The following is a 26,798-nucleotide window of genomic DNA, read 5'->3' as shown; positions in this document are numbered from 1 at the left end:
ATCTCCAAGAGCCTTCTTCCCTTGAGCTGGTGGGGCCAACCAGTTTGCAAGTCGCCTTCCAGGACCTGCCTTGGTCGAATCGCCAGTGCCCTGCATTCGGAGACCGGATGGCCAGGCACCTGTCCGCCCGGGCTGTGATTTAAAGGAGCGTACCTTTTATTTCGTTTGGCAGCACCGCTGCTGGCTTCATCCCTGGGCAGTGCAGTAACTCAAAACCTTCCTCCATGGCGAGTGCTCTCTTCCTCGGCTGGATCTCCCTAACTGCAGGAACTGCCAGGAACAACCGCCACCGCAAGAGCCTCTTCTAGGTTTTAAGGTACTTTGGTCCGCCAGGCCACCCTTTTCGTTTGGTACTGCTAAAGGTGTTTTAAATCCTTTACTTACCTGCTGGGTTTGCCACCCCTATTGTCTAACATTGTCTTTCACCTTCTGCAACCACCCTTTCGAATCGTTAAACAAAGACTTGACTGCAGCTACAAGAACATTTTACTCCTAGGCACTTTGCACTGTATCACTGACTCTGGCACAGGCCTATTGACTCTGGCTGAATCTCTTACAACTGCCTTCTCTAGATTGCTTCTCACCTAGAAATGTGTTGGTGTACCTAACTCTTATAACCACCTTTTCCTTCCCACTTTTAAAACTTGTGAAGTGCCATTTTGCTTGGTTTTCACCTATGTATTATACATGCAAAAGTACTGTCTTGTCTAAACTTGTTCACAATCTTATTGGGAAGTGTTACTAGGGTGACTAAGAGTATTTTCCTCTAACTTGTTCTTTCCCTCCCTTGTGAGTAATTGATAGAGTACCATTTGTGTTTGGTTTTCACTGTGCCGTTTTGCTCGGTTTTCACTCTTGCTCAAACTAGTCTACAATTTAACGAGGGAGTTGTGTATACTGATTTTAACTTGCTTTAATAAATGTGATTAGAGGTGTGTAAAATAAATATATATATTCTTTTTAATACAAGACTTTGGTCAGCGTTTCCTTGTGCCATAGTATTGTAGTCCTATTGTGTAAACCCTGAATATTGCTCATCTCCCTCTTGAGATAAGTCTGACTGCTTAGCCACAGCTACCAACTAAATCTTTGTGGTACAGACTGATCCCAAAGGGGATTTAGTGCTCATACCTGTAGTCTTAATCTTCTGTAGTGCTCCCTAAGGGAACTGCACAGGATTCTGTCTAACAGTGGGTTGAGGCTTTGGAGATCCTTCAAGAAGGAGAGATTGCATCGGACCACGCCATCACACTGGGCCTGGGCAGCGCGGACACAGGTTTCCGCCAGATGGGAAATGGAGTTGGTCTTCGCCGTCGTGGCTGGCTCAATGCCACCATCTTCAGACAGGAGGTCCAGACAAGGGTTTTGGGCATACCCATTGACAGGGACAACGCAAATCACTCCAGGCCAAGACGGACACAGAGACCCTAGGCCACCCTACAGCAACGACGACAGTCTCTTCGAAAAATGTTTCCGGGGACCTCGTCCTCTTACCGTCAGCCCTCCTGTTCCTTGATCCAGGAAGCCAACAGGGGTTGCTCAGAGACTTTCAGGGGTGGATGTTGTCATCAGGGACCGCAATGCGGCCCGTTGACCCCCAAACAAGATTGAACCGTCCAGGACGTCGGGCCCCCACCCGTGCACCCCAGGATCAAGGCCTGCCTCGCGGGCATCGCAGCCTACCAGAACTCGGAGGAAGTTCTTTTCTCATCCGCCTCTCTGGTGGTTAAGACATTTGGCAGGCCTCACCAGCTACCTGCCCAACCAGAAGCCACACATCGTGTCAAACCCCCCCACAGTAGTGGGGGCGCCTGGGCGCTTAAACCCTTTTGGGCCAATGGCGTCCGTGGACAGCAGGCTAGTAACCCATTGTGGGTTTTAAGTCAGCGAAATCCAAGTTCTGATCTGGACAGGACCAAGCGCTGCCACAAGTCTGAGGCTCCATCACCCTTGGCGGGTCCGGGCCAGGATATCGGGCTTCCAGGGCCTCCATAGCAAGGTGGATGGTGGCCTCCTCAAGGAGGCCTAGGAGGGGCAACACAAACCACTTCCGATAAACAAGTATGCCCCCAGTCAGTGAAGGCCACTCCGGTAGCCTTCCACAGACCCGTACCTTGGGAGGTCATCGGCAGGGCAGCCACTTAGACCACTCCCTCAGCTTTCTGCATGCACTACTGGCGGGATGCCATTTCCAGGTCAGGCATGGCATTCTGGCAGGCAGTATTAAGGAACTTGTTTGCTTAAGGAGGGTCACCTCTCCGCCTTGGGGCTACATTCACTTGTAATCGCACAGTATGGAGGAAAGGGGACGGGACGTAAAAGTAATTATAAGTTACTCACCGTAGTGACTAACACTCTTAGTCCATAGGCCCCTTTCCTCCATACGTCCCACCATCCTCCCCCCTAATAAAACAGGTGTCACTTAGGCAATTGTAATATTGTTGATGCCTCAATGGGGACTGAGGAGTGGTGCCAGTGGGCAGAGTCGGGGGAGCCCATGCTCCCGGGCCACGGCCGCCTCTACATTTGAAGGGGTGGAAGGTTTTTCTGGTGAAAAATGTTCTGTCTCCTGTCCCTAGCGAGGGACGCCCATACAGTATGGAGGAAAGGGGAAATTGCGGATTTCCTCCCAGAGCTTCTGGCGCAGAGCCAATCGCGATTCAAGGCGGGCTTGGCAGAGGCCAAGATTGTGGCGCAGGACATCATGGAGTCCTCAGTGGCCCACATTGACACCTCTGGCCCTGTCATCTGTATTGTCACGGACATGAGAAGAACGGCCTGGCTCTGTACTAAGAAATTCAACCCGGATGTCCAGGAACACATACTAGATCTTCCGTTCAAAGGGGGTGGCCTCTTCCACTCCACAACAGATTAGGAGCTGGATAAAAAGAAACAACTCTCAAATGGCCAAGTCTTTATCCATCCTTTCAAAGACCACGGCCAAACAGTACACCCAGTCACAGCAGCACTCTGAGAAGGGGTGTACTTACGGAGGGTTCCACAGCTTCCAAGAGCGGAGGTCCACGCAGCCTGACCGTACGCTGTCCCAGCATCGGCACAAACGACAAAAGGGGGTGGTAGATGAGGGCTTTTTCCATACCCCTCCTCTGCAACAGCCTCGGAGGGAAACAAGGCATGACGCACCCCTCCGGGTCCACGTGTCTCCAGTATGGGGCAGGCTTGCTCTTCACACACGTCTGGCGCCAGAATTTCACGGACCCCTGGATCCTCTCTGTAGTCTCCATTGGGTACCGCCTCCCTATCCCAGCCTCTTCTCCCTCTTCCCCTCCGCTCCCACAGGTTGGGACAGCAACTCTTTTGGCGGAGATCCGGTTGCTCGTCGAAAGCCAGGCAGTGGAGGAAGTCCCAGCCTCCCAGCAAGGCTTGGGCTTTTACTCCAGGATTTTTGCCATTCAGAAGAACAACTAGGCGAGCCTGAGTTGTGCTGGACCTGTCCACCCTTAGCCTCTCCCTAGCTCTACAAAAATTCAAGATGGTTACGCCAGCTATGATAGCGGAGACTTTGTGCAAGGGAGACAGGATGTGCTCCCTGGATCTGAAGGACGCGTACCTACACGTCCCGATCTGGCAGCCTCATCGTTCCTTTCTACGATTCAGGACCATGTGCTGCCATTTCCAATACAAGGTGCTTCCTTTCGGCCTCAACTTGGCCCCCATGGTCTTTACCAGGCTGAACTCTATGGCGCCCCTCCTCAGGGCCACCACATCTACCCGTACCTCGACGACTGGCTCGTCAGGGCTACATCTCCGGAAGCATGCACCATACTCTCCATGCCCTTAACACCCTGCTCGAGCTGGCCTTTTCACTCAACCTCGAAGTCGCAGCTGCAGCCCACGCAGAGACTGACCTTCTTGGGCCTCATTTGGGACACATGCTCGGAGAAAGTTTTTCCCTTGGAGAACAAGATCACAGCCATCAGGAGGGCCACATCGCACTTCTTCAGCAGAGAAGTGACCTCGGCTTAGTGGTACAAACACCACCTGGGTCTCATGGCAGTGGTCCTCTTGGCTGTTCCCCACATGAGACTCAGGATGAGGAGGATACAGCTGCACTTTGCAGCATCCTGGAACCAGGAACGGGGACATCAGGCAGAGATGATCAGCGTTCCTCAGTCGCTTCACCTAGACCTCAGATATTGGTCCAGGGACTGCAAACTGCGCACGAGCAGGCCTTTCCGGCAACCTACACTGCAGGTCACCATCACCATGGCTCCTCTCTCGAGGGTTGGGGGGGGGCACTCTGGACAACCACTACGTCCATGGTACCTGGACCCGGCAGGAGTACCACATGAATTGGCTGGAATTGAAGGCCATCTGGCTGGCACTCGGGGCCGGCCTTCCGGTTAGCGAGGGCAAAGTCGTCCTCATTCAGACGGACAACTCGACCAGCATGTTCTATGTCAATAAGCAGGGAGGTACCAGACCCCTCCACCCCCGCCCCCTGTGCAAGCTGGCAGTCAGCATGTGGGAGTGGGCCCTGGAGATCCTCCTCCTCAGGGCGTTCCACCTGCCGGGGGAATCCATCCTGGAGGCGGAAAGGCTCAGCAGACTGGGAGCGGACAACTACGAGACGCAACTGAATGACCTAGTGCTGCAGGAGATCTTTTGCGAATGGGGTCACCCTCATGTGGACCTCTTTGCCTCCCGGAACAACAAGAAGTGCCAACGGTTCTCCCCCTGTCAGTGCCCGGGCCCGGACTCCCTGGGTGATGCCCTTCATATCCGTAGGACGGAATGACCGCATATGCATTTCCGCCCACTCCCCTGATTGACTGGGTAATATGCAAGATCAAGGAGTCTCGCCTCGAAGCGGGGGGGAGGGGGCAGGGTCATCCACCGCACACCGGAGAAATTAGCCCTCACAGCATGGTTCCCGAACAGGTCATGCTAGGACGCCTAAGCCTCTCTCAGGCTAATCTAGAGAGCATATAGGGCGCCAGGAGCAAATCTACCAGGACACAGTATAAAAGCAAGTGGACTAGGTTCTGTCACTGGGCAGACTCGAAGGGATTTGACCCTCTGACATGCTCTCCTTTTCGGCACATCTCGCCCATGCAGGTGTGCAGGTAGACACAGGGCCGGTCTTTGCGTCAGGCAGCCCAGGCGGCTGCCTGACATCAGTCAGGCTCTAGAGGGCGCTGCACCAGCAGTCCACAGTGCCAGTGCTAGAATACATGTGTAACACGTTGGTTTCCTAACATTATAAGAATGAATGTGCCTGTTCATTTTTATAATGTTAGTTAATAAACGTGTTACACGTGTATTCTACCACTGGCACTGCTGTAGGCTGTGGCCTCGGCCAGGGCTGTTTCTAGTCAATTTGCTGCCCAAGGCGAAACATTAAGAATGCGCCCCCCAACACCTCCTGAGCACCCCATCCCATGCGCCACTCCCACCGCACCCCGCGCGCCACTCCCGCTGCACCCTGCGTGCCATTCCCAAACTACACCGTAAAGGAACTCCTACCCAAAGTCAAACAGTCCGTCACACAAGGAATGTGCCCTTGCACTCAGTGGGGTTCACCCGACCAGGACACCAGTAACGCGTATGAGGTGAAGGCACGGGTGCATTATTAACATCCAACTGTGTGCAAGCAAGGGTTGGTGGCTCCTGCTGGACAGTAATCCATTAATCCTGTGGTGGAACGAGGGGGACATCCTGCTGTGGGCCTGCGGGGACAGTAAATGTGTACAAACCTTCGGGGAAGACCCTAGCCCTGTGGAAGAAACGCAAAGATAGCTGAACATCCGGTGTTCCGGAGGTGCGTCGCAGATCATTGCTCCCACAATACCCGCACTGCTGCTCACCTAAGAACATTTACGCTGAAGTCTGTGCTACGTGGGAGGACGCAGTCCACTCAGAGACCGCACACCATAATACATGGGAGAGCTGGATAAGCACTAACGAAGATACGCTATCACAACATGGCCGTGACCTAGCCCGCCTCCAGACAGAGCTGCGGAAAACTCAAAATAAGTGTGAAGACTTAGTCAAGATCTCGGAGAGACCATATCCAGATCGTCGGAGTTGCGGAAACCTTCGGCAAGGGTGACATGGAGAGGCAAGTGGAAACCTTTTTGAGAAACATCCTGGGAACAGATTCCTTCTCCGACCATTTCCTGGTGGAAAGGGCTCACCGCACATTGGCGCCACTGCCGAAGCCCGGGGGCCCCCCCCGCACCATAATAGCGCGTCTTCTCAATTATAGAGATAGAGATGTGATACTTAGACTGTCTAGGGAGAAAGGAACTCTGCACTTTGAACATAATAGAATTCACATATATCCGGACTTCTCCGCTAGTATACAGGCACAGAGGCAGTCTTACGAGCTGGTTAAACAAATACGAATACGCAATATATCATATGCTCTCATCTTTCCAGCGAAATTGAGAATTCAACACGGCGGGAGAACGCACTTCTTTGAAAACCCTACAGAAGCCATGGCTTACATTGAAGCATCCATTCCTTTACCTCCCAGAGACCGGGGGATTGACCAGAACGCCAGACCACAACTGAATGATGAGGTGCCAGATTTGGCTGACTAACCGGAATATATCCTCAGGCCCTGATCGGGGGAAAGAACTGGGAAAGGACGAGGAGACTCCCTATAAGCAGCGAATGCCGGAGTTCTGCCGCTCAGAGGAAAGGAAACTTTGAAATAAAGACGAACTGAATGTAAACTTTATAGTGAAGCAAGCCGAGCGCCTCCGTCGGGACGAGCCAGGTGCATACAACAGGAGACCCTCAGGAAAGCTCCACAAGTTTAAGGGGATGCACGTTACAGTGAAGCATCGTCAAGTTGGGGAAGATGATGTGGGTGGGGGACTGAAATGTTATGGGAAGTTCAACTCTGTTGAGCGGTGTGGGGAAAGGGAGAAGGTCTGGGGTCAGGACTCAGTTGGAGGAGTCCCTCAAGTCACGAAAAGCAGTGACATTGCAACACATGATAATCTCCTAAGCAACAGCAGGCCAAGAAGTGCAGAATGGATATACAAACATGGCTAATCCTGCTAGAACGGCCAGAGGGCTTAAACTGAAACTACTTACATGGAACGTGCGTGGACTGAACAACCGAGCCAAGCTGAGCAAAGTGGGAGCCTATGTCACTCATCACCATCCTCAGATTATGTTACAAGAAACTCATGCACTCCAGAAGGTTAACGCCGACTTCTTGAAAGGATGGGGTAAGCATAGATACTGTACAGAATACTCCTCACAGGCGCGAGGAGTACTTGTCCCGATTCATCCATCCGTTGGGTTTCGAGAGGGGAGAAGTAAAATGGACCCACTGGGCCGATACGTTATAGTGTGGGGGAACATTGCAGGGGAAGAACTGATTTTGGTAAACACATATGGTCCAAATATGGACGACCCTGATTTCTACATAAATGTAATGCAAGAAATTGGTGTATGTGACCATGAGCGAATACTGTGGGGAGGGGACTTCAACACTGTCTTAGACATTAACCTAGATCGATCCACCTCCACACGCAGGAACCCCACAAAAACAGCTGACACTGTGAAACAAATCATGTTGCAATTGTCACTTGTGGATGCCTGGAGAACACTGCATCCCCAAAAGAGACAGTATTCCTTTTACTCCTGTGCATGATACTGAGTCCCGCATTGGTTACTGGCTGGTGGATGCGTCTCTGATGTGCAATATTATTGGTAGTGAAATATATCCCCGCACCCTTTCAGACCATTCCCCTATATCGCTAGAGATGACAATGGGTGACCTTGGACCCCCAGCCAGGAGATGGACCTTTTCTTGGGGACCCTGCGGTGGCGGAGGAGTTGCACACCAGGTCACATTTTTCCCTGAAACCAATAAGGGCTCTGCAAATAACCCCGCTATTCTGAGGGAGACATTGAAGGCATGGGTGAGGGGTATCCTGATTTCCAAATCCACGGGACTGTTGAGGATGGTCAGGGGGGATCTGATGGAGGTGAAGAAACGACTGGGAGAATTAGAACGACAATATATTTCCTTGCATGAAGAAAGCACTCTTGCAGACATGCAGGAATTTGATAAATTGGCTACCAGGTAATTGCTATACATGGCTACTCCGGCCAGGGCACGCCAATATGGTGAGGGAAATAAGGCGGGGCGCACCCTGGCTAACCTATTGAAAACAGAAAGATACCACACTCCAATCTCTAGTGTAATAGCGAGAGAAGGCACAATAGCAACAAGCGAGGAAGCCATAAATAAAGAATTCTCACATTTTTATACAGAATTATATGCCAATCATGACCTGAAAACTCCAAATGACATTAGGACATCATTACGCTCCCGAAAGTGTTAATAGAAAACAAATCACTGTTAGACCAGCCCCTCACAACTGTAGAAATAAAGGAAGCGATTAAATCATTAGCCAACGGGAAGGCCCCTGGTTCAGATGGTCCGGGGATTGAATTATACAAGGAGCTCAGCGAGGAGCTTGCCCCGATATTGCTGTCCGTGTGGGAAGAGGCCATAGAGGTAGGGAAGCTTCCAGCGGCCATGAGAGAGGCCGTTATCACAGTACTCCCTAAGCCCAGGCGACCCCCCAATGAGATGTCATCGTACTGGCCCCCTGTCCCTTATAAACTGTGATGCTAAAATATTCACAAAGATCCTTGCCACTCGACTCCTACCACACATGCCAGTACTGATACACCCGGACCAAAGTGGATTTATTCCCACTAGATCGACCGCACTCAACCTGCGTAGGTTGTTTGGGATCATGGCCCAGATTAAGATGGAGGCTAAGGCAGTGGCTGTGTCTCTAGATGCTGAAAAGGCGTTTGACTCTGTCATGGTCGTACCTATTCATGGTACTTGAGAAATTTTGGCTAGGTCCATACTTCATGAAATGTGTCAAGGTACTATACACCAACCCAGGGGCCAGGGTATTGACCAATCGCACCATGTCGGAATGGTTTGAGCTGGGGAGGGGTACGAGACAGGGTTGCCCTTTCTCCTCCATCCTATTCGCCCTGAACTGGAACCGGCTGCGGCAGCTATTAGAGAACACCAGGGACAGAGGGGTATATGGATGGCGGGCCTGACCCAATCCATATCCCATACGCAGATGATGCCCTATTGTACATTCGGGAACCAGATATACACCTGGGTCCAGTGATGGAGGCAATGCTTACATTTACAGAATACTCGGGATATAAAACTAATCTTTCTAAATCTGAAATTTTTCCCCTCACCCCGGCTACTAGATGCCCAAACAACACGCACGGCCTGCAATGGTCCCCGGACAAGATGAGATACCTGGCGGTAATTGTGTCGGGAGACCAACCATCCCTACTCTTGAATAACCACGACTCTATATTGAACACGATTGCTACTAAACTCCGTTTCTCCAGCATTGGATCTTTCATGGATTCACATGCTTAGAATATTCCCCGTCGTCAGACTGGGAACCCTCGGTACACATATATATAGTCATTTCCAATAGGAAAAACTTCTGCCCTATCCCCGTCTGCGTCCTCTACGGGGCCGCCCACGTACGCCCCGTTGGACGTGATGGTATATAAGCCCCGCCCCCGCGGGTCCCTTCAGATTTCAACCGTCTCCAAAGATAGTGGGATCTCCTCGTGTATTTTCTTCAAATACTTATCGATTGTTTCTAACTCCTGCGAGTTGGTCTGTTTGGTCCGCTTCCAACTCCTACGAGTTTTGTTAGTTGGTCTGGCAATAATGTCGGGTAAGCCTCTTTTCCGCCCGTGTGCCACGTGCGGTCTAAAGAAGGTTTATGAAGGGGATGGCCATCTTGACTGCATCTACTGCCTTCACCCCCACCACTCGGCGGACCAATGTGATATCTGCAAGGGGTTTTCCCAAAAAACCCTGAAGGACCGGAATCGGCGACTGGTCTCGTGGCTGAACGACGGCGCTGGAGCGTACCCTCAGTCGGAGGTAGGATCGGTGCGCAGTATCGCCTCAGCGAAAACATCAGAAGCCTCCCGACGCTCACATCCGTCGGAACCTCCGGCCAAAAAATCACGACCTACGGGGAAGGACGTGCCTCGAAGTCATTCCTCTAAGGCCTCATCGAAAGAATCGACGAAGAAATCATCTTCCTCTCCTTCTTCGTCGAAGAAAGACAAGGACAGGCCAAAATCCTCCTCGAGCGATCAGAAAAGATCAGCTACGAGTAGAGAGGCGGATAAACGCAGGGAGAGCTCCGCGAAGGCGGGACCGCCTAAGCCACCTGCAGGCCCTACGACGACGACGGCGACGATCCAAGTGCCCACTCCGTCACAGTCCCCCGCCTTTCAAACGGGCTCATCGTCGACGACGATTCCCTCGTCGACGGAGTTCCAGGCCTGGAGGCCAGAAACGTTCGACATGGGGCTACCCGACACACTGCTACAAGAACAGCCAGTTTCGATCGCCTCCAAAGAAGACGACGGCTTCAGAATAGTGAGCCCGGAAGACCTGGGGCTACGGCCCAGATTTCCTTCTGGTGCAACCTGCTCTCAAGTTTTCACCCAGCCTCCAAACGCCCAGGCTACTCTCTCCATGGAGGTACTTTCCTCATTACACTCGCTCTTGAAGTCCCTGGACGAAAGGCTCCCGCCTGTTCCGACGACTCCCCTCGTCGACGAGCCCGGACCTTCACACCGCCCGACTAGATCGGTCGTGGGCCCAACTGCTCCAACAGTCCAGGAAGAAGGTGAGCTCTCGGACTCCCTCTCTGAACAGGGGTCACCTTCTGATATCTCCCTCTCGCCGTCGAGAGACCCGTCATGGGTTTCGGATGTGGAGGTGGATCCTCCGAAAAGTCCCATTCACCCATCTCCACCGGATGACATAGGGGCCTTCCATTCCATGATGGAAAAAGCCTGCAAGGAGTTCGGTTTGACCCAACAAGAAGAAAAGAAGGACTGCTTCCTCTTTGACCACATGGGCAAGAATAGGCGTTCCGTTTTTTCGATACCGATACTGGACCACGTATGGAAAGAGGGCGTCCAAACCATGCGGCATCCATTCTCGGAACCTGCGGTCAAAGGCCGCGTAGAGAAAAAATTTAAAGTTCCAGATTCGACGCCAAAATGCCTCTCTGCGCAACCCACGCCTGACTCGGTGGTATCGGCGGCGGCGACGAGAAAGGCAAAGGCCCAGCATAAGTGCTCTACCCCGCCGGACTCCGAAGCTAGACGCCAAGACGCTTTCGGTAAGAAGATCCTGTCAGTGGGAGCGTCAACAGTGAAAGCAGCGAACTCCCTGGCAATCATGGCCAGGTATGACAGGGAGATGTGGCACAGACTGGCACCCATTTTGGACCACCTCCCAGAAGAACACAGAAAATCAGCTATGTCCCTGGTTCGTGAAGGAGAAGAAGCCTCGAACCATGCTATCAATATAGCGGTGGACCTGGCAGACTCGGGGTTCAAACAAATTAACAACGGAGTGGTTCTACGACGCCAGGCCTGGCTCAAGTGCAGCAACTTTAGACCCGAGGTGCAATATAAGGTCGTCGACATGCCTTTCGAAGGTGACCACCTGTTTGGCGAAAAGGTGGATGAGGCCTTGAAAGGAATGAAGGAGGACTCTGAGACGGCGCGCTCGCTGGGCTCTCTCCAAAGCGGTAAGCCCTTTCGTTCCTTTCGCCCCTTTAGAGGAGCTACGGGAAACGCACGATTTGCGGGATCCAGGGATAGAGCATTCGGGAGGTCTTCATATCCGTCCCAAGGCTATAGACGCGCCTCACAGTCCTCGACCCGACGCAGAAATTTCCAGGCCTCTAAGAGACGTCCCACTTACTCGTCGTCGACGGGAAAACAAAAAGATCAACAATGACGTTCTAGGAGGGAGAGTGTCAAGTTGCGTCGAGGAATGGGAGTCAATTACGACAGATCGGTGGGTTCTGGACACGGTGAGACTGGGACATTCCCTAAGATTCAAATCCAGACCTCCAAGACGTCCACCGATACGCCTGTCTCAACCACACCTAAGCGTCTTGCGTCGAGAGGTTGCGCTCATGCTAAAAAAAGGCGCCATCGAGTTAGTCCCTGCTTCACAGAGAGGCTTAGGGGTTTACTCACGCTGCTTCGTAGTAAAGAAACCAAACGGGAAGTGGCGCCCCATCCTCGACCTACGGGACCTCAACAAAACCCTGCTGAGTCAAAAGTTCAAGATGCTTACTCTACAGGAGGTAATCAGATCGGTCCAAAAGAACGATTTCCTGGCGTCTCTGGACCTCCAAGATGCGTATTTTCACATTCCGGTGCGCACTCACCACAGGAGGTTCCTGAGGTTCCTAGTCGGCCAAACACACTACCAATTTACTGTGCTCCCTTTCGGCCTGAAGTCCTCCCCAAGAACCTTTACAAAGTGCCTAGCACCCGTAGCAGCCTGGCTGCGGAAGGAAGGGCATCACGTTTACCCGTACCTCGACGACTGGCTCGTGAGGGGATCCTCCCCAGCGTCGACCAACGACAGCCTATTGACCACCTTGCGACTGCTACAGCGTCTGGGATTTGCAGTGAACTACGAAAAGTCTTCACTAAAGCCCTCGAAGAGCTTGAAGTTCCTAGGTGCTCAATTCGACACCCACACGGGACTAGTGAAACCATCCCTGGAAAGGTTGTTGAAGATCAAACACCTGACAAGCCAACTTCGTTTACAGAGAAGGTTGTCAGTAAGAAAATATGCGGCTCTCCTCGGCTCCATGGCATCGTGCATCCACCTAGTCGCGAACTGCCGGTTGTTCATGAGACCTCTACAGGAGTTCCTATCAGACAGACGGAAGCAGGCCACAGGCCGCTGGTCGGACAAGATAATAGTCGACGACGAACGAGTTATCAAAGCCATCCGATGGTGGAAAGTGGCGCGCAACCTGGACAGAGGGGTCCCCCTGCAGGAGCCGGAATTTCAGAACACCATCATTACAGACGCCTCTCTGTCGGGCTGGGGAGCACACATGTCACGTCACCAAACCCAAGGCAGGTGGTCGTCGACCGAATCTCGCCTACATATCAACGTCCTGGAGCTAAGGGCGGTGAGATGGGCCCTGAAATCTTTCCTCCCACACATCAAGGGGTCAAAAGTAAGAGTGCTCACGGACAATACGACAGCTATGTTCTACCTGATAAAACAGGGTGGCACCAGATCCAGGACCCTCTCGAAGGAAGCTCAAAAGATCTGGCATTGGGCTTTAAAACACCACATCTCCCTAGTGGCATACCACCTACCGGGAGCGAAGAACTTACAGGCGGATTCCCTGAGCAGGACTATGTCACAAATACACGAGTGGGAGCTGGACTCCACTCAACTCGGGGAAATCTTCGAAAGATGGGGGACCCCGTCGATCGATCTCTTCGCCACGGAAAGAAACCGAAAATGTGCTCAGTTCGCGAGCAGATGGCCCCAAACAGGCTCCCTGGGGGAAGCGTTCTCGTTTCCGTGGACAGGCAAGTTCCTCTACGCCTTCCCTCCATTTCCCCTCATACGGAGGACGATCCAGGGGATCCACAGGTACAATTGCCGGGTCATCCTAGTGGCCCCGCGCTGGCCGAGGCAACCATGGTTCTCAGACCTCCTTCATCTGTCGCTGGATCAGCCGATACCATTCAGGAAAGTACCGAACCTCCTGTCCAGGGACCGTGTGGCACCACAATCCGGACAGCCTGAACTTAACTGCATGGCTCCTGACTTCTCGGAGTTCGGGAACCTAAAAGTCTCGACTGATTGCCGAAGGATTCTGCAGGCGGCCAGAGCCCCGTCCACTAACAAATCATATGTAAGCAAATGGAAAAGGTTCTGTATATGGTGTCAAACACAACAAAATATACAACCTTTGGAAGTAACTCCGGAGCAAATCCTCCCGTATCTTCTTCATCTTGCGGAAAGCGGACTGTCATCATTGTCAATCAAAGTACACCTGGCGGCTGTTTCGAGATTTACCAGAAGAAGACAGTCCCCTCCACTATTCAGTGACAGGCTAGTGAAGCATTTCATGAAGGGTCTGTTTAGAACCTTCCCTCCGGAAAAACGGTTCCCACCGTCGTGGAGTCTGAACACGGTTCTAGCTGCCTTAATGAAGCCTCCCTTTGAGCCAATGTCCTCTTCATCTCTACAATTTCTATCTTGGAAACTCGCGTTCCTAGTTGCCATCACTTCGGCTAGAAGAATGTCGGAACTACAGGCACTGGTCATAGACCCTCCATATCTGAGGTTCTTTAAGGACAAAGTTATTTTATCAACTAACCCTTCATTCATCCCAAAAGTACCGTCGGTCTATCATAAGCACTCGACCCTGGTACTCCCTACTTTCTTTGCATCTCCTTCGTCGACGGCGGAGAAGGCTCTTCACACTCTGGACGTCAAAAGGGCGCTAAAATTTTACCTACAAAAAACGCAAGATATCAGAGCCACCAGACAGCTATTCGTCGCCTACGGCCCCTCGGCTAGGGGTAAGGCTATCTCCAAACAAGGTCTGGCTCGCTGGGTCTCCTCGGCGATTACCCTGTGTCATTCCAAGGCCGGGAGACCTCTACTACATCGTCCCAGAGCCCATTCCACGAGATCGACATCTTCCTCCGTGGCTCTATGGGCAGGAATTCCGCTGACGGACATCTGCCAGGCGGCGGCATGGTCTGTTCCGCACACGTTTACGCGCCACTACTGCCTGGAAAAGCAGCACGCGGATGAGGTACAAATGGGAAGGGCAGTGCTTCGCCACCTTTTTCAATGAGGTAAGCCAAAGTTTCAAGAAGAATGCTGCCTATTATTATTTGGCCTCAGCTGGTTTTTCAGAGTGTATACATGAATGTGCATAGTTTATTGACCTAAACATAAGTGGTTGGGTAGATATGTGCGCAAGGGGTGCATACTGAGTCATATGACATAGCATTGTATGGCGAAAATCCGTTTCGTATCAGTATAATAAGTTGTTGCTTACATACATGGTGTAAACGGTAGTGTTTGGGGGTGTCTCTACGAATGTAACTTACATTGCACTCTCACCTCCTTCTTGATGTTACTGCTTTACAATCTATTCTAAGCATGTGAATCCATGAAAGATCCAATGCTGGAGAAGGGAGTAGTTTCTTACCTGTAACTCCATTTCTCCAGCATTGGTATCTTTCATGGATTCACATGCGCCCTCCGGCCTCCCCGGACTGCAATGTGGAAGATTGGTATGTAAGCAAGTTTTCCCCCCGTTATCTTGGAGGGGTCGAAATCTGAAGGGACCCGCGGGGGCGGGGCTTATATACCATCACGTCCAACGGGGCGTACGTGGGCGGCCCCGTAGAGGACGCAGACGGGGATAGGGCAGAAGTTTTTCCTATTGGAAATGACTATATATATGTGTACCGAGGGTTCCCAGTCTGACGACGGGGAATATTCTAAGCATGTGAATCCATGAAAGATACCAATGCTGGAGAAATGGAGTTACAGGTAAGAAACTACTCCCTTCTGGGCTAAACTCCCCATTTCGCTTATCGGTCGGGTAGCTATACTAAAAATGGTCATTCTCCCTAAACTACTGTATATATTTGCCAATATACCGATATGGCCTGGAAGGCACGTCTTTGACACTTAGATCCATGGCGGTGGAGTTTGTCTGGTGCGGGGGGACGGCCAGGATGAAGTGGGAAAAAATGGTGGAACCATATATCAAAGGCGGAATAGCAGCGCATGATTTCGAACTGTATTACTTAGTTGCACAGGCTCAGTTCGTTAAGCACTGGTACGATGAGGGAGACACTTCACCCCACATTTGTCTAGAAAAGCATGCTGCACGCCCAACTGATATAAGGTCAGTCATCTTTGAAAGAAAACACAGGGATGAATGCCCATTTGATCCAGTTAGTACAACCATACAGGCCTGGCACAGACTCTACCGTAGGCTTGGAGTAGCGACACCATACTATGTAGAAGCCCCGTTCTGGAATTTGCCTGGTATAACACCCACATATGATCCGGGTATACAAAACAAATGGGACCCGGAGGAGGAATTTAAAATCAGACATATTCCCCAATAGCAGGTTTATAACGCCTGAAGAATTTAAAATAGGGATGGGAAGGGACCAATTGATGGTGTTACAATATCATAGAATGAGAATGGCCTTTAAGGCCAGATGGCCAATGTTCCCCGATGAACCCCCGCCACACCCGTGTCTGATGGCCCTGTCAACCCGATCGGGAACAAGTGTTTCGTGGCTATATGCGGCCGTGCAGGCTAACACTCCAACGGTAAATGCGATAAAGGCCTCCTGGGAAGCAGATCTGGGGGAAAGTATAAATGATAGAACCTGGGCGAGGTATTGTGAATTGACTAAGAGTGTCCATGAATGCAGGCCTCAGACTGATCCAATTTAAGATATTGAACAAACTGCACTATATCCCCAAAAAAGTTGCTAAGTTTACAAATAGCAGTCCCGGTATCTGTCCGAAATGTGGAACTGGTCAGGCAGATTCTATGCACATGTATTGGAGCTGTCCTCAAGTGCATGCATTCTGGGGCGAGATAGCAGGCATCTTGGAGGATGTAACTCGGATACCGGCAGACCTCACACCACAAAAATAACTGTTTGGGGATATTGGAAAACAGTCAGAAGTGACAAGAAGACTCTTTAACATTGCATGCATAGTGGCCAAGAAATGCGTTCTGCAAAAATGGAAGAGTGTGCAGGCGCCGCAAGTGAGCCACTTCCTTAAGGAATTGATGAATGTCAATGAATGTGAAGAACACTGTTATGTCACTCCCGAGTTCATGTAAGCCGAAGGACATTTGGGGCCCGTTTAGAATATATTTATGCGACGCAGACTCGGCTGGTAACAGCCCGGCAGGACCCGATGCAGTGTAAAATCAGTAATACTGTGTATTCTGTTGTAAAACTGAACTGAATGTTGCTGTTTCAGAGATATACAATATGTGATGTTGTTGCAATGTTATGTACCGCGAGCATTAAATAAAGTTTTTTTTAAAAAAAGAGAGACCATGAATATGGCATAGGATGCAGTATATACAACCAACAAAGAACACAAGATGCTGAAGGGGGTTTGGAGGCAACCTAAGCCAAAAGGGCAATGACAAGGAGACGCCTGAACCCAATAAACAATCACTTTAACATTCTTTGAATGGGAATCAAGTGTATGCTTTGATACAGTAAAATCTTGACTGCTGTAAGGATACATGGACCAGGATTATTTATTTATGCAATGTGTGTCGGATACAGGTATGCGACAAACATTGCATAAATAAATAAATTATCCGTCTCCATGTACCAGACAAACATTGCATAAATAAACCAGTTTGTGGCTTAGAATATTAACTCGGCAACACTGGTCAAAACTAATATCCGCATAGTGAAGTAACTCATCACCAGTGCCATGGAAGTGATTTAAAGTGTAATTGATATATAGTTTGGAAAAGAAGCGGCATGAAAGAAATAGCGCTGCTTTAAACTATTATTTTGGCCATTTTCTGGGCTTGCAGGGACGCACCATGGGCCCAAACGGGTCTCCATTTGTACCGTGTCGGGGCCTACGGTGCATCCCTGCAAGGCACGCCCACTGCAACACCCCTCCCATCTTAATGCCAGCACAAAACCATTTAGTGACTAATGGACCACCATTAGCAGTTTCCTGCCGGCATTGTGAAGAAAGGGGCTGGTCTTAGCTGCGGGGGGACCTAAGGTGTTTTTATTGGTGTGCTTATGCCCCCCACCCTAAGTGGCGCAAAAGTGGTCAGAGGGAGCCTCTGACTTCTGTAATGTCACGTAGTACTTTTGTACTACGTGACATTACAGTCGGAAGGAGCAGCGCCAGCACCTGACCTGCAGAACTTTCCCCACATCAATGCGCCGCCCCACAAACTGGGGAATTCCATCCCCTCCAGAGGCTCCAGGGACCGGGGCAATTGCGCCGGTGGCAGTTGCCCGCCTCGCCCGGGCCAAGATATGGGCCTGGCCTCGGCCCTCAGGCAGGGGAGGGCAAGGCAATTGGCAAATAAATTTGCAACATTTGTTGCTTTATTACCTTGCCCCGGGTGGCGCCAGCCAGGCCCATGGGCACACGTGCGGTGTCCTCCTCCAGGCTATGGGCGCACACTGACACTGAAGTGTGGATCGATTGGTGCTGGCTAGTGTTGTCGGCCCCGGCCATTACAGAAAAGAGGCGCGATGGGGTCACTAAATCCTGAAGTTGTTCACATCACAAGCACACACTGCCAAGCAGCAGCAGAATCGGCAAATACAAACAGTTGCTGCATCCTGCCCTCGCTGATTGGCGTTGTTTCAGGACACCCGGCAGTAACTACTGCCTGCTGAGGCAAGCACACTTCTTTCCTCCTGCTTCAGTCCTCACAGGTGAGTCCTATTGCTGCATAGGCGTTTTATTTATTTTAAATGGTATTGCGGAGATGACTGGGCCATCCAGAACAGCCCCTGGAGGCCACAAAGCTAGACACTTTTGTCAAGGCTCAAGTAGTCATGAAAAAGGACGCAAGCGATGGTGGTGGACTGTACTCAGGAGACCAAAAGGCAGGTTCTCGGAAGACCTGGGCAGTGTGTCACCGTCAGCAGATCTTAGACAGATGCAAGTTCCAGCGGTGTTGGATTGGTCCGTCCGTCGGCCATTCGGCCCGCCGCAGGCCAAAATCACTTCGAGGGGGAGGCCCTGGGGCCAGTACCACGCGTGGGCCGGTTTGGAGGTTACTACGCCCCCTCTAGTTCCCGCTTCGAGCATATTGTTAGTCGTTCCCTCTTTCCTGGGCATGCCCCGGCAATTACGGAAAAGAGGAGCGAGTGGGTCACTAAATCCTGAAGTTGTTCCCATCACAAGCACACACTGCCAAGCAGCAGCAGAATCAGCAAATACAAACAGTTGCTGCATCCTGCCCTCGCTGATTGGCGTTGTTTCAGGACACCCGGCAGTAACTACAGCCAACCGAGGCAAGCACACTTTCCTCCTGCTCCCGTCCTCACAGGTGAGTCCTATTGCTGCATAGGCGTTTTATTTATTTTAAAATGGTATTGCGGAGATGACTGGGCCATCCAAGAACAGCCTCTGGAGGCCACAAAGCTAAACACTTTTGTCAAGGCTCAAGTAGTCATGAAAAAGAAAGCGAGCACTGGTGGTGGACTCTCCTTAGGAGATCAAAAGGCCGGTTCTCGGAAGACCTGGGCAGAGTGTCACCGTCAGCAGATCTTAGACAGTTGCACACTCCAGCGCGGTAAGATTGGTCCGTCCGTCGGCCATTCAGCCCGTGGCCAGGCCAAAATCACTTTGAGGGCGAGGCCCTGGGGGCCGGTACCATGCTTGGGTCGGTTTGAGGGTTACTATGCCCCCCACCCCCCTAGTTCCTGCTCCCGAGCATATTGTTCGGCGTTCCCTCTTTCCTGGGCATACACTGCTGACTTTATTTTAGTGCAAGAGTTTCATACATTTCACTGTTCGCTCAGGCTTGTCTTATACTCTTCTTTGTCGTTGTGCTTCTTTTGTTTGGAATAGCAATCACGCTAGTCTAACGAGATAAACAAACACCTACACAAACGCGCCTTGTGAATGATGGTGTGAAGGATGGATGCAGGCGCTGGACCTAAAGCTGAGCGAAGTCTGCACAGCAGCTGGCTTGGGAAAGTGACTCAGCAACTACAGTAGAAACAGTCTCCGTGGACGGTTGGCCAGTCTTCCGTATAATGCAAATACCCAGACTTGCAGGATGCATGCTTCACTTTCTTTGTTCCATTTGGGGTGACATGCTGTAGCATCAATTCATGGCCTTGAAAATACCCTGCACGGTGCAGCTTCCGATCTCCTTTAACACAAACGCTGGGAAATGGCCATGACTAGCTAACGCCACATTAATCAAAGCCAGGTCTCTAAAGAATGGTTCAAGTGTTGGGGAATCACCTGCTCACACTTGTCGTGTGACCAACCAGTGCGCAAAAGGTGTTTCAGAGCATGGGGCTCTTGATGCCACCCATCTCTGCATTTGATACACCAGCAGCTAAACACACCCTGGGGAGGCCGCTCCTTCTGCATAGTCCATTTCTCTCCCAAGCTCGGGACAATGTTCTTTACCATAATGGAGAATGTGAAAGGCTGCAAGGCTTGGGAGGAGGGGGGGGGGTGAGGGTGGAGGGCAAAGCGCACTACGCTTCGGGTACACTAGAGATGCTTCCCCTCACTCCCGCAGTACTCCAAGTCCCTTGAAATGAAATTAGTCTATACACTGCGCAATGTGCAAGGGCCGCTGTTATTCAAGCAGCACGCGACTAGTAATTTGCAAAAAGTAAACTTAATGAGTCCCAAGAAAAGGTTGCCTTCCACCCTTTAAGAATTTGATTGTTTTTGTTTTTTTGTTGGGATGGTAGACATCGTTTTTCTTTGCAAACTTAGTTTCATGGTGCTGTCGGGAGCTAAAATGAGTGATCACGAAGGAAATATGTAAGCATTTTGAGAGTTCATGAGCGAAACAAACCCCAATGCTCAAACTGCCATTTCTCTGCCGCGGTAATGCATTGCAGTGTGTTTCAATGTAAAGTCCATATTGTAATGTCATAATTTTAGAACGCCACCTCTCAACATGACCATTGGGAACTATGTTGAATTGTACGTGCATGTCAACTCTCTGCATATGTTTAAAGTAGACTTTACCACTCACATGGAGTAGTGATATTGTTTACGTGTGTCCCTCCTAAATATATTTAACTTCCCATGAAATATTTGATGCAATACATATTGCATAAATGCATGTATTTTAATGCTGAGATGGACAGGCTTGTACAGCAATCTGTGGGTATATAGCTGGTGCTTGTTCTTGGAGGTTTGAGTAACACTGTTCAAGACCAGTTCATCACCTTTTAAGAGAGGCTAAATGTTTGAGTGTAGATCTGAAATTGTCGATTCTCTGACCTGAGTCACAGCAGCAAACTGGTCATTGTTAATAAAAAATGAAGAGCAAAAGCAGACTAACATAACCAGGCCTGTTCAGGTTTGGCCCTCTTATTGCTGTTTTCTGAGGTTCTTGAAATTCAGCAGATGCCTGCATTGACAATTTTCTTAACTCATAGTCCCCACACCCGCTGCGCACCCCATGACACATGCATGAGATCACAGGTCGGGGGAGGGGGACGCCAGCGATGCTTCCCGCCTGGGGTACAATCTGTTGTAAGACTGGCCCTGGGTAGACACCTGACACTCCTTCTTGGCAGCCATTGAGGGAATACAGAAACTTGGAGTAGGAGAGTTTCTCCTCTTCCAACCCAATTGTCAAAAGACATCTGATTGGTCTCGCCAGGCTCTACCCGCCCATCAAGAGGCAGCACCCTGTGTGGGACCTCAAAATAGTCTTGCGCTCCATGGCGCACAAACCTTTTGAACCAATGGCGTTCTCTGACATCAGGCTGGTCACCATTAAAACAGCCTTGTTAGTCGGCCTCACCTCGACTTGCAGAAACAGCAAAATCCAGGCTCTGATTGCCTCAGAGCCATAGACTACTTTTCACAGGGACAAGGTATTCCTTCGAACGCACCCAGCATTCCTACCTAAGGTGCCGTCCGCATTCCATCTGATCGAAGAAATTGTGTTGCATGCCTTTTTTGCCGAGCCCAAAGACGAGGCACAGAGTTCAGCACTGCCTTGATGTCAGGTGTGCCCTGAAATTCTACCTTGATGGGACCAACGGCTTCCGCAAGTCGGATGCTCTTTGTCCCTTTCGATGGTTCAAGACCTGGGTATCGGGCCTCCATAGCTTTTTGGATGGTCTCGGCCATTAAAGAAGCCTACCAGGGACAGCACAAGCCACTGCCGGCCAACATGCACGCACATGCGGTCAGAGCCAAGGCAACGGCGATTGCTTTCCAGCGACATGTCCTCTGGCAAGTCATAAGCAGGCTTTCTGCAAGCACTACTGTTTGGACGCCGACTCTAGATCAGACGCAGCAGACAGGCGGTTCTTAGAAACCTATTTAAGGTGGGTTCCTCTCCAGCCTGGGGCTACGCCCAGTTGTAATCGCCCATGGAGTATGGAGGAAAGGGAACGGGACGTAAGAATAATCACAAGTTACTCACTGTAGTGACTAACGTACTCTTAGTCCTCGTTAGTCTCCTTTCCTTCATACGTCTCACCAACCTCCCCCCTAATAAAACTGGTATCATTAGGCAATGTTGAATATATTGTCGACACGTCTATGGGGACTGAGGTGTGGAGCCGGAGGGCAGAGTCGCGGCAGCACATGCTCCCAGGGCCGCACCCCCGCGTGCCTCTAAATTTAAAGGGGAAGAAGGTTTTTCTGGTGAAAAAGATAGTCTCCTGTCCCTCGCAAGGGACACCCATGCAGTATTTATGTAGGAAAGCGGACATTCACATGCAAACCCTCCCGCCAGCCTCTCTGCAGCTCTTCTCTTGGTCCTACTGCCACTTTATATGCTACCAAATGTGAAGATGGCTGCCAGAGCAGAGACTTGGGTAGACGGTAGTCATTGGCTGGGGGCAGTATGACCCAGAGCTCAGTGATTGGTTTATAGGAGAAAGACAGTTCTGAAATGAAAGATTTTTTCTTTTATCAATCCCAGTCCCAGCATGACGGGGAATATTCATGAGCAATGAAATCCATGCTGGAGAACAGTTACTGGTAACTATTGTTCTCCAGCATGGGTCTGGCATGGATTCACATGCAAATCCTCCCTCCTTCCCATCTGCGGTGCTTCTTGGTTCATACTGCTACTTTACGTGCTTATCAATTTTGAAGATGGGCACCAGGAGTGGAGCTTAGGGAGAGGACTGTCATTGGATGGGGGCAGTATGGCCCAGAGGACAGTGATTGGTTTAGAGGAGAAATAGTTTTAAAGCAAAACTTGTTTTTCTTTTTCCAGGGGAATATTCATGAGCATGTAAATACATGCCAAAACCCATGCTGAAGACTGACGTGTAATCATGGGAAGATTAAGTGGGCACCTACAATGAAAACCTGGCTTACGGTTACTTTGCTCCTTGTTGCCCAAAGCTCAGTTTCCCTGATGAAGCAGATCTTTTTATTTTGGAAATTCTAGTTCAAAACGTCTTTCAGGCTATAGCTTGTGTGGTTTCACTTTTGCGTTCTAGCATATTGGTGTCCTACACCACGCAAGAGGTGGCAGGGAGAGTCTGGTGAACTATCTTGTTGATCTTTAACTGTGTTGTTAAAGCAAAATCTCACCAAAAACAAATTAATATGACAACTAATACTGTCGCACAAATTCATTTTATTTGCATTAAATTTTCTCTTTCCAACCAGAAAGTGGAGTACACCTTAGGTGATGAGTCTGAAACACCAAGTCGGAAAGAATTGTCCTCTGAAGATCTCTGCAACCAACTTGAGAAACTACTGAAAGAAAATCCAGACAACCAAAGAATATTTGACTGGATTGAGGTGGGTACCCACATTTGACATATTACATTTATGTGGCTAAATGTTCTGGCATAGCACACACTGAGCATGATTGTGTGGGAATGGGCGCTCAGACTGCTCGCACTGTCACTCTTCCCAACAAAGCAAGTCTCCTGTCCTCTGCCCCTATTTGTAGAAGGTGCAGTGGAGGTCCAGAATATTGCTAGACATTGTTTTTATATGGAGTAACTGTGTGGTCACGAAATTTGGATTGAAGCTGACTCCTTATTCATTATTTTACATTTAGGGAAACCTAAGTGAGCAGCAGTTTTCATCAAATACGTTTGTTCGTGCCCTGATGACATCAGTGTGCCATTCTGCAATAATCTGTAAGTAACAAGGAGTGACAAAAGAACCAAAGCCATTACATGTGGTCAATTGAAGACACATTAAGGGTGAAATTATATAGGTATTAAAAAAGATACTGGAGATACTTGTTTTGTCTGGAAAGACAGATAACTTGGGGGTTCACATTTAAGGTTGGGTGAGTAGGAGCTAAATTCCACCCCTGGGTATTGGGCATCACCTAGTAGGCAGGAGCTACCTCTGGGGAAACCAAGAGTGGGTACATAGCACAACTTGCACACAAGATGTAAATGTTTAACTGTGTCTATTACGTATAATGCACTATTTAAATGTATTCATATGTGGTCTAATGCTTCTTCATACACATTACCAAATACAGTCCATGTCATGTGTTTTAGTATGGCACCAGTTGACCTGGGGAGATGGAAGTAGCTCATGATAGCTGTTGGTGGCACCCTAACCAGGTTCTCCTGGGCTAGGAACCGGAGCTAAACAGCTCCCAGCAATTACGAACCCCATACTTCTTTAACTGGGAGGAGTTTGAGTGTTGTAATGAAGTTCTACTGGCATAGGTGGTGTAAGTTTGTCTTTACTATTAAGCAAGATTTGTAAAAGTGAATTGTTAACATGAGTAGATTTTGTCCAATGGTTTCCACTAACTTTAATATTTGACTCGCCTTTGTTGTGACATTGCATTTCGAATGTGTCCTCCCACGGATTCCTCATCTTGATGCATTCTGTTGCAGCAGTACAAATCCGGAAACTTTTTCGGCCACCAGGGGGGCGCTGTGCGGTTTCAGCATTGAGATACCTTCACACTCATTGGCCTTGGCTCAGACGTGGCTGTCTCATGGGGGGTGAGCCTGGTTAGGGGTCATCAATGAGTACACTGTGAAAAGTCAAGGAACACACTTAGACAAACAGTATGAAAAATGACTACTAGCATGTAATCACACAAGACTAAATTAATGATACTTATTTCTGATGCTTGTGTAATCTGCTTAGATCACATGCTATGCATAGGCCGACATCTAGTGGAAGCTGCAGAGTATGAGTAGTTTTTCGAAATTTGAAAAGGGACGTGCCAGTAATACTATCCCTATTGTGACGTCCCCTGTGCCCATGATCCCTCACTGGTGTAGGTCCCTCAGGTAGTTTTTTCCACCATCGTCAGCGGACGCGTATTTGCGCAGTGCATTTCAGCTTACGCCATTTACCTTTTTATAACTTAAGTTACTACCTCTTTCTGTCCTTTACCGATGCCGTGTGTCGACGCGGTGAAGACTCCAGGAAGACTACGAAGCTGACCGTCGGACGAAGATTTCGACGGCGCCACCCGGCCTTGGAAGGCCCTTTCGGCCTTACAGTAGGGAGAGTGGGGGGTGGTCATAAACATGTTTCTCCAGCATGGGGTCTGGCATGGATTCACATGCTCATGAATATTCCCCGTCAGGCTGGGAATCCTCGGTAAAGAAAAAATCAGTATCAGTATCAGTTTCGTTTCTGATCTGTCTTTCTTAGTAGTAACCAATCACTGATCTCTGGGTCATACTGCCCCCAGCCAATGACTGCCCTCTCCCTAAGCCCCTCTCCTGGCAGCCATCCTCAGATTTTTACTGCACGTTCAAGTGTTGGGAGTCCTTGTGCTTTAGCGCTCGAGCTTTTACTCGTTTTCGCGCTTTTTCAGGAGATTTTCTCATTTTCAGTTTAATCGAGCCTCACGCTCCACTGTTTCCACTTCTGATAACAGGGACCCGTTTCTGAATTCTTCTACGCCCCTCAAGGGTGAAGTTTTAGTCGCGTTACGCTTCTTGGAGGTTCCAGAAGATCTGAGGCCTACCTCAAGGGAAGCTCGACTCCCGGATCCAAGCTGTTCAGGAGCTGCCCGGGATGCGGATTGCAAAATGTTTTCAAGGAGGACGAGCATTCGAGATGTCTCTACTGCGTTCATGAGGACAAGACGCACATGGAAAAGGACTGCGTTCTGCAAGAACCGGTCGGAACGGACCAAGCAAGATCGTCGTTCCCGCCTCGCTGCTCGGCTGGAGAAGGGCAGGGCGCGACTTCCCCGGCACAATCAACCGCTGTGGTTGGGGGAAGAGGAAGTCCGAGAACCCGGGTAAGCTTCTGGAGAGGCCCCGGTCGATCTCGAAGGTAGCCAAGGGGGAGTGAGCCGATGACCCTCAACCCAAAGCGAAGGCCCAGGACGCACCTAAGGTGGTGAGGGCCTTGATCCACTCAGCAAAGGCCTCTATCGAGGTTGTCGCAGCGGCCCTGGTGAAGCCAGCAGAAACTACGCCAGTGGAGGCGGCCTCGGGGCCCAGAGTTTCCCTGCCACCGCGGAGGGAATCCTCTTTCCAGCCCATCGTTAAGACCCCCGTGAAAACCCCGGTGGAAAAAGAAGGGGGGGCGGTGGCCATTACGGACTCTGATTCAGCCTCCGAGGAGGATCTGGTGGAAACCGTGAAAGGCCTCAACGAGAGGTTCGACACAGACAGACCGAGCCCTAGGAATCCTTCTGCAATGGCCGCCCTTTTGGAGCTCCGGGGCAGACAGGGAGGCTCCAAGGGATCCAGCAGTGCTTCTTCTACGTACCGCCAGGCGGCCCACTCCTCGTCCCAGGAGGCCTACAGGAGGCCGCGGCAATCAAGGGGGGTCTCGTCGAGGAGGCCAAGGCGGCAAGGCCTCTTCCAAGCAGGACTGAACCGGCCGTAGCGTCGGGCCCCCACCAAAGCACCCCGGTGGGAGGCCGGCTGACGAAGTTAGTCAGCGTGTGGGAGTTCATCTCCACCGACCGTTGGGTGCTGGACACCCTGGCCCGCGGACACTCGCTAGAATTTCAAAAGAAGTGTCCTTGCATTCCTCCCATGGCCAGGAAGGAGAATCGCGTCCCTCAACTGCTGTTAGAGGTAAGGACGATGCTCAAGAAAGGTGCCATTGAGCTCGCCCCCAAGAGGTTCCAGGGCTCCGGAGTATACTCAAGGTACTTCTTCGTCAGAAAGATGACAGGCGGTTGGCGCCCCATCCTGGACCTGCGTTGGTTAAACAAGTACATCAAGGCACAGAAATTCAGAATGGACAC

General features: G+C 50.5%; 1 protein-coding gene across 12 annotated transcripts in view; it reads left to right on the top strand.

Moving 5' to 3' along the window:
• EIF4G1 (eukaryotic translation initiation factor 4 gamma 1) overlaps positions 1-26,798 on the top strand; it is a 1,670,216-nt gene that overhangs the window by 1,619,095 nt on the left and 24,323 nt on the right. For all 12 annotated transcript variants that reach the window (XM_069618798.1, XM_069618805.1, XM_069618804.1 and 9 more), the window contains 2 exons: positions 23,258-23,392; positions 23,658-23,739. In XM_069618798.1, coding sequence (XP_069474899.1) covers positions 23,258-23,392; positions 23,658-23,739 — 217 coding nt within the window. The remainder of the gene's footprint in view (positions 1-23,257; positions 23,393-23,657; positions 23,740-26,798) is intronic.

Source organism: Ambystoma mexicanum, chromosome 10 (genome assembly GCF_040938575.1).
Source record: "Ambystoma mexicanum isolate Mex_15411 chromosome 10, UKY_AmexF1_1, whole genome shotgun sequence".
Lineage (NCBI taxonomy): Eukaryota > Metazoa > Chordata > Amphibia > Caudata > Ambystomatidae > Ambystoma > Ambystoma mexicanum.
The sequence above is the reverse complement of the archived record's forward strand: the minus strand, read 5'-3'. Positions and strand labels throughout refer to the sequence as shown.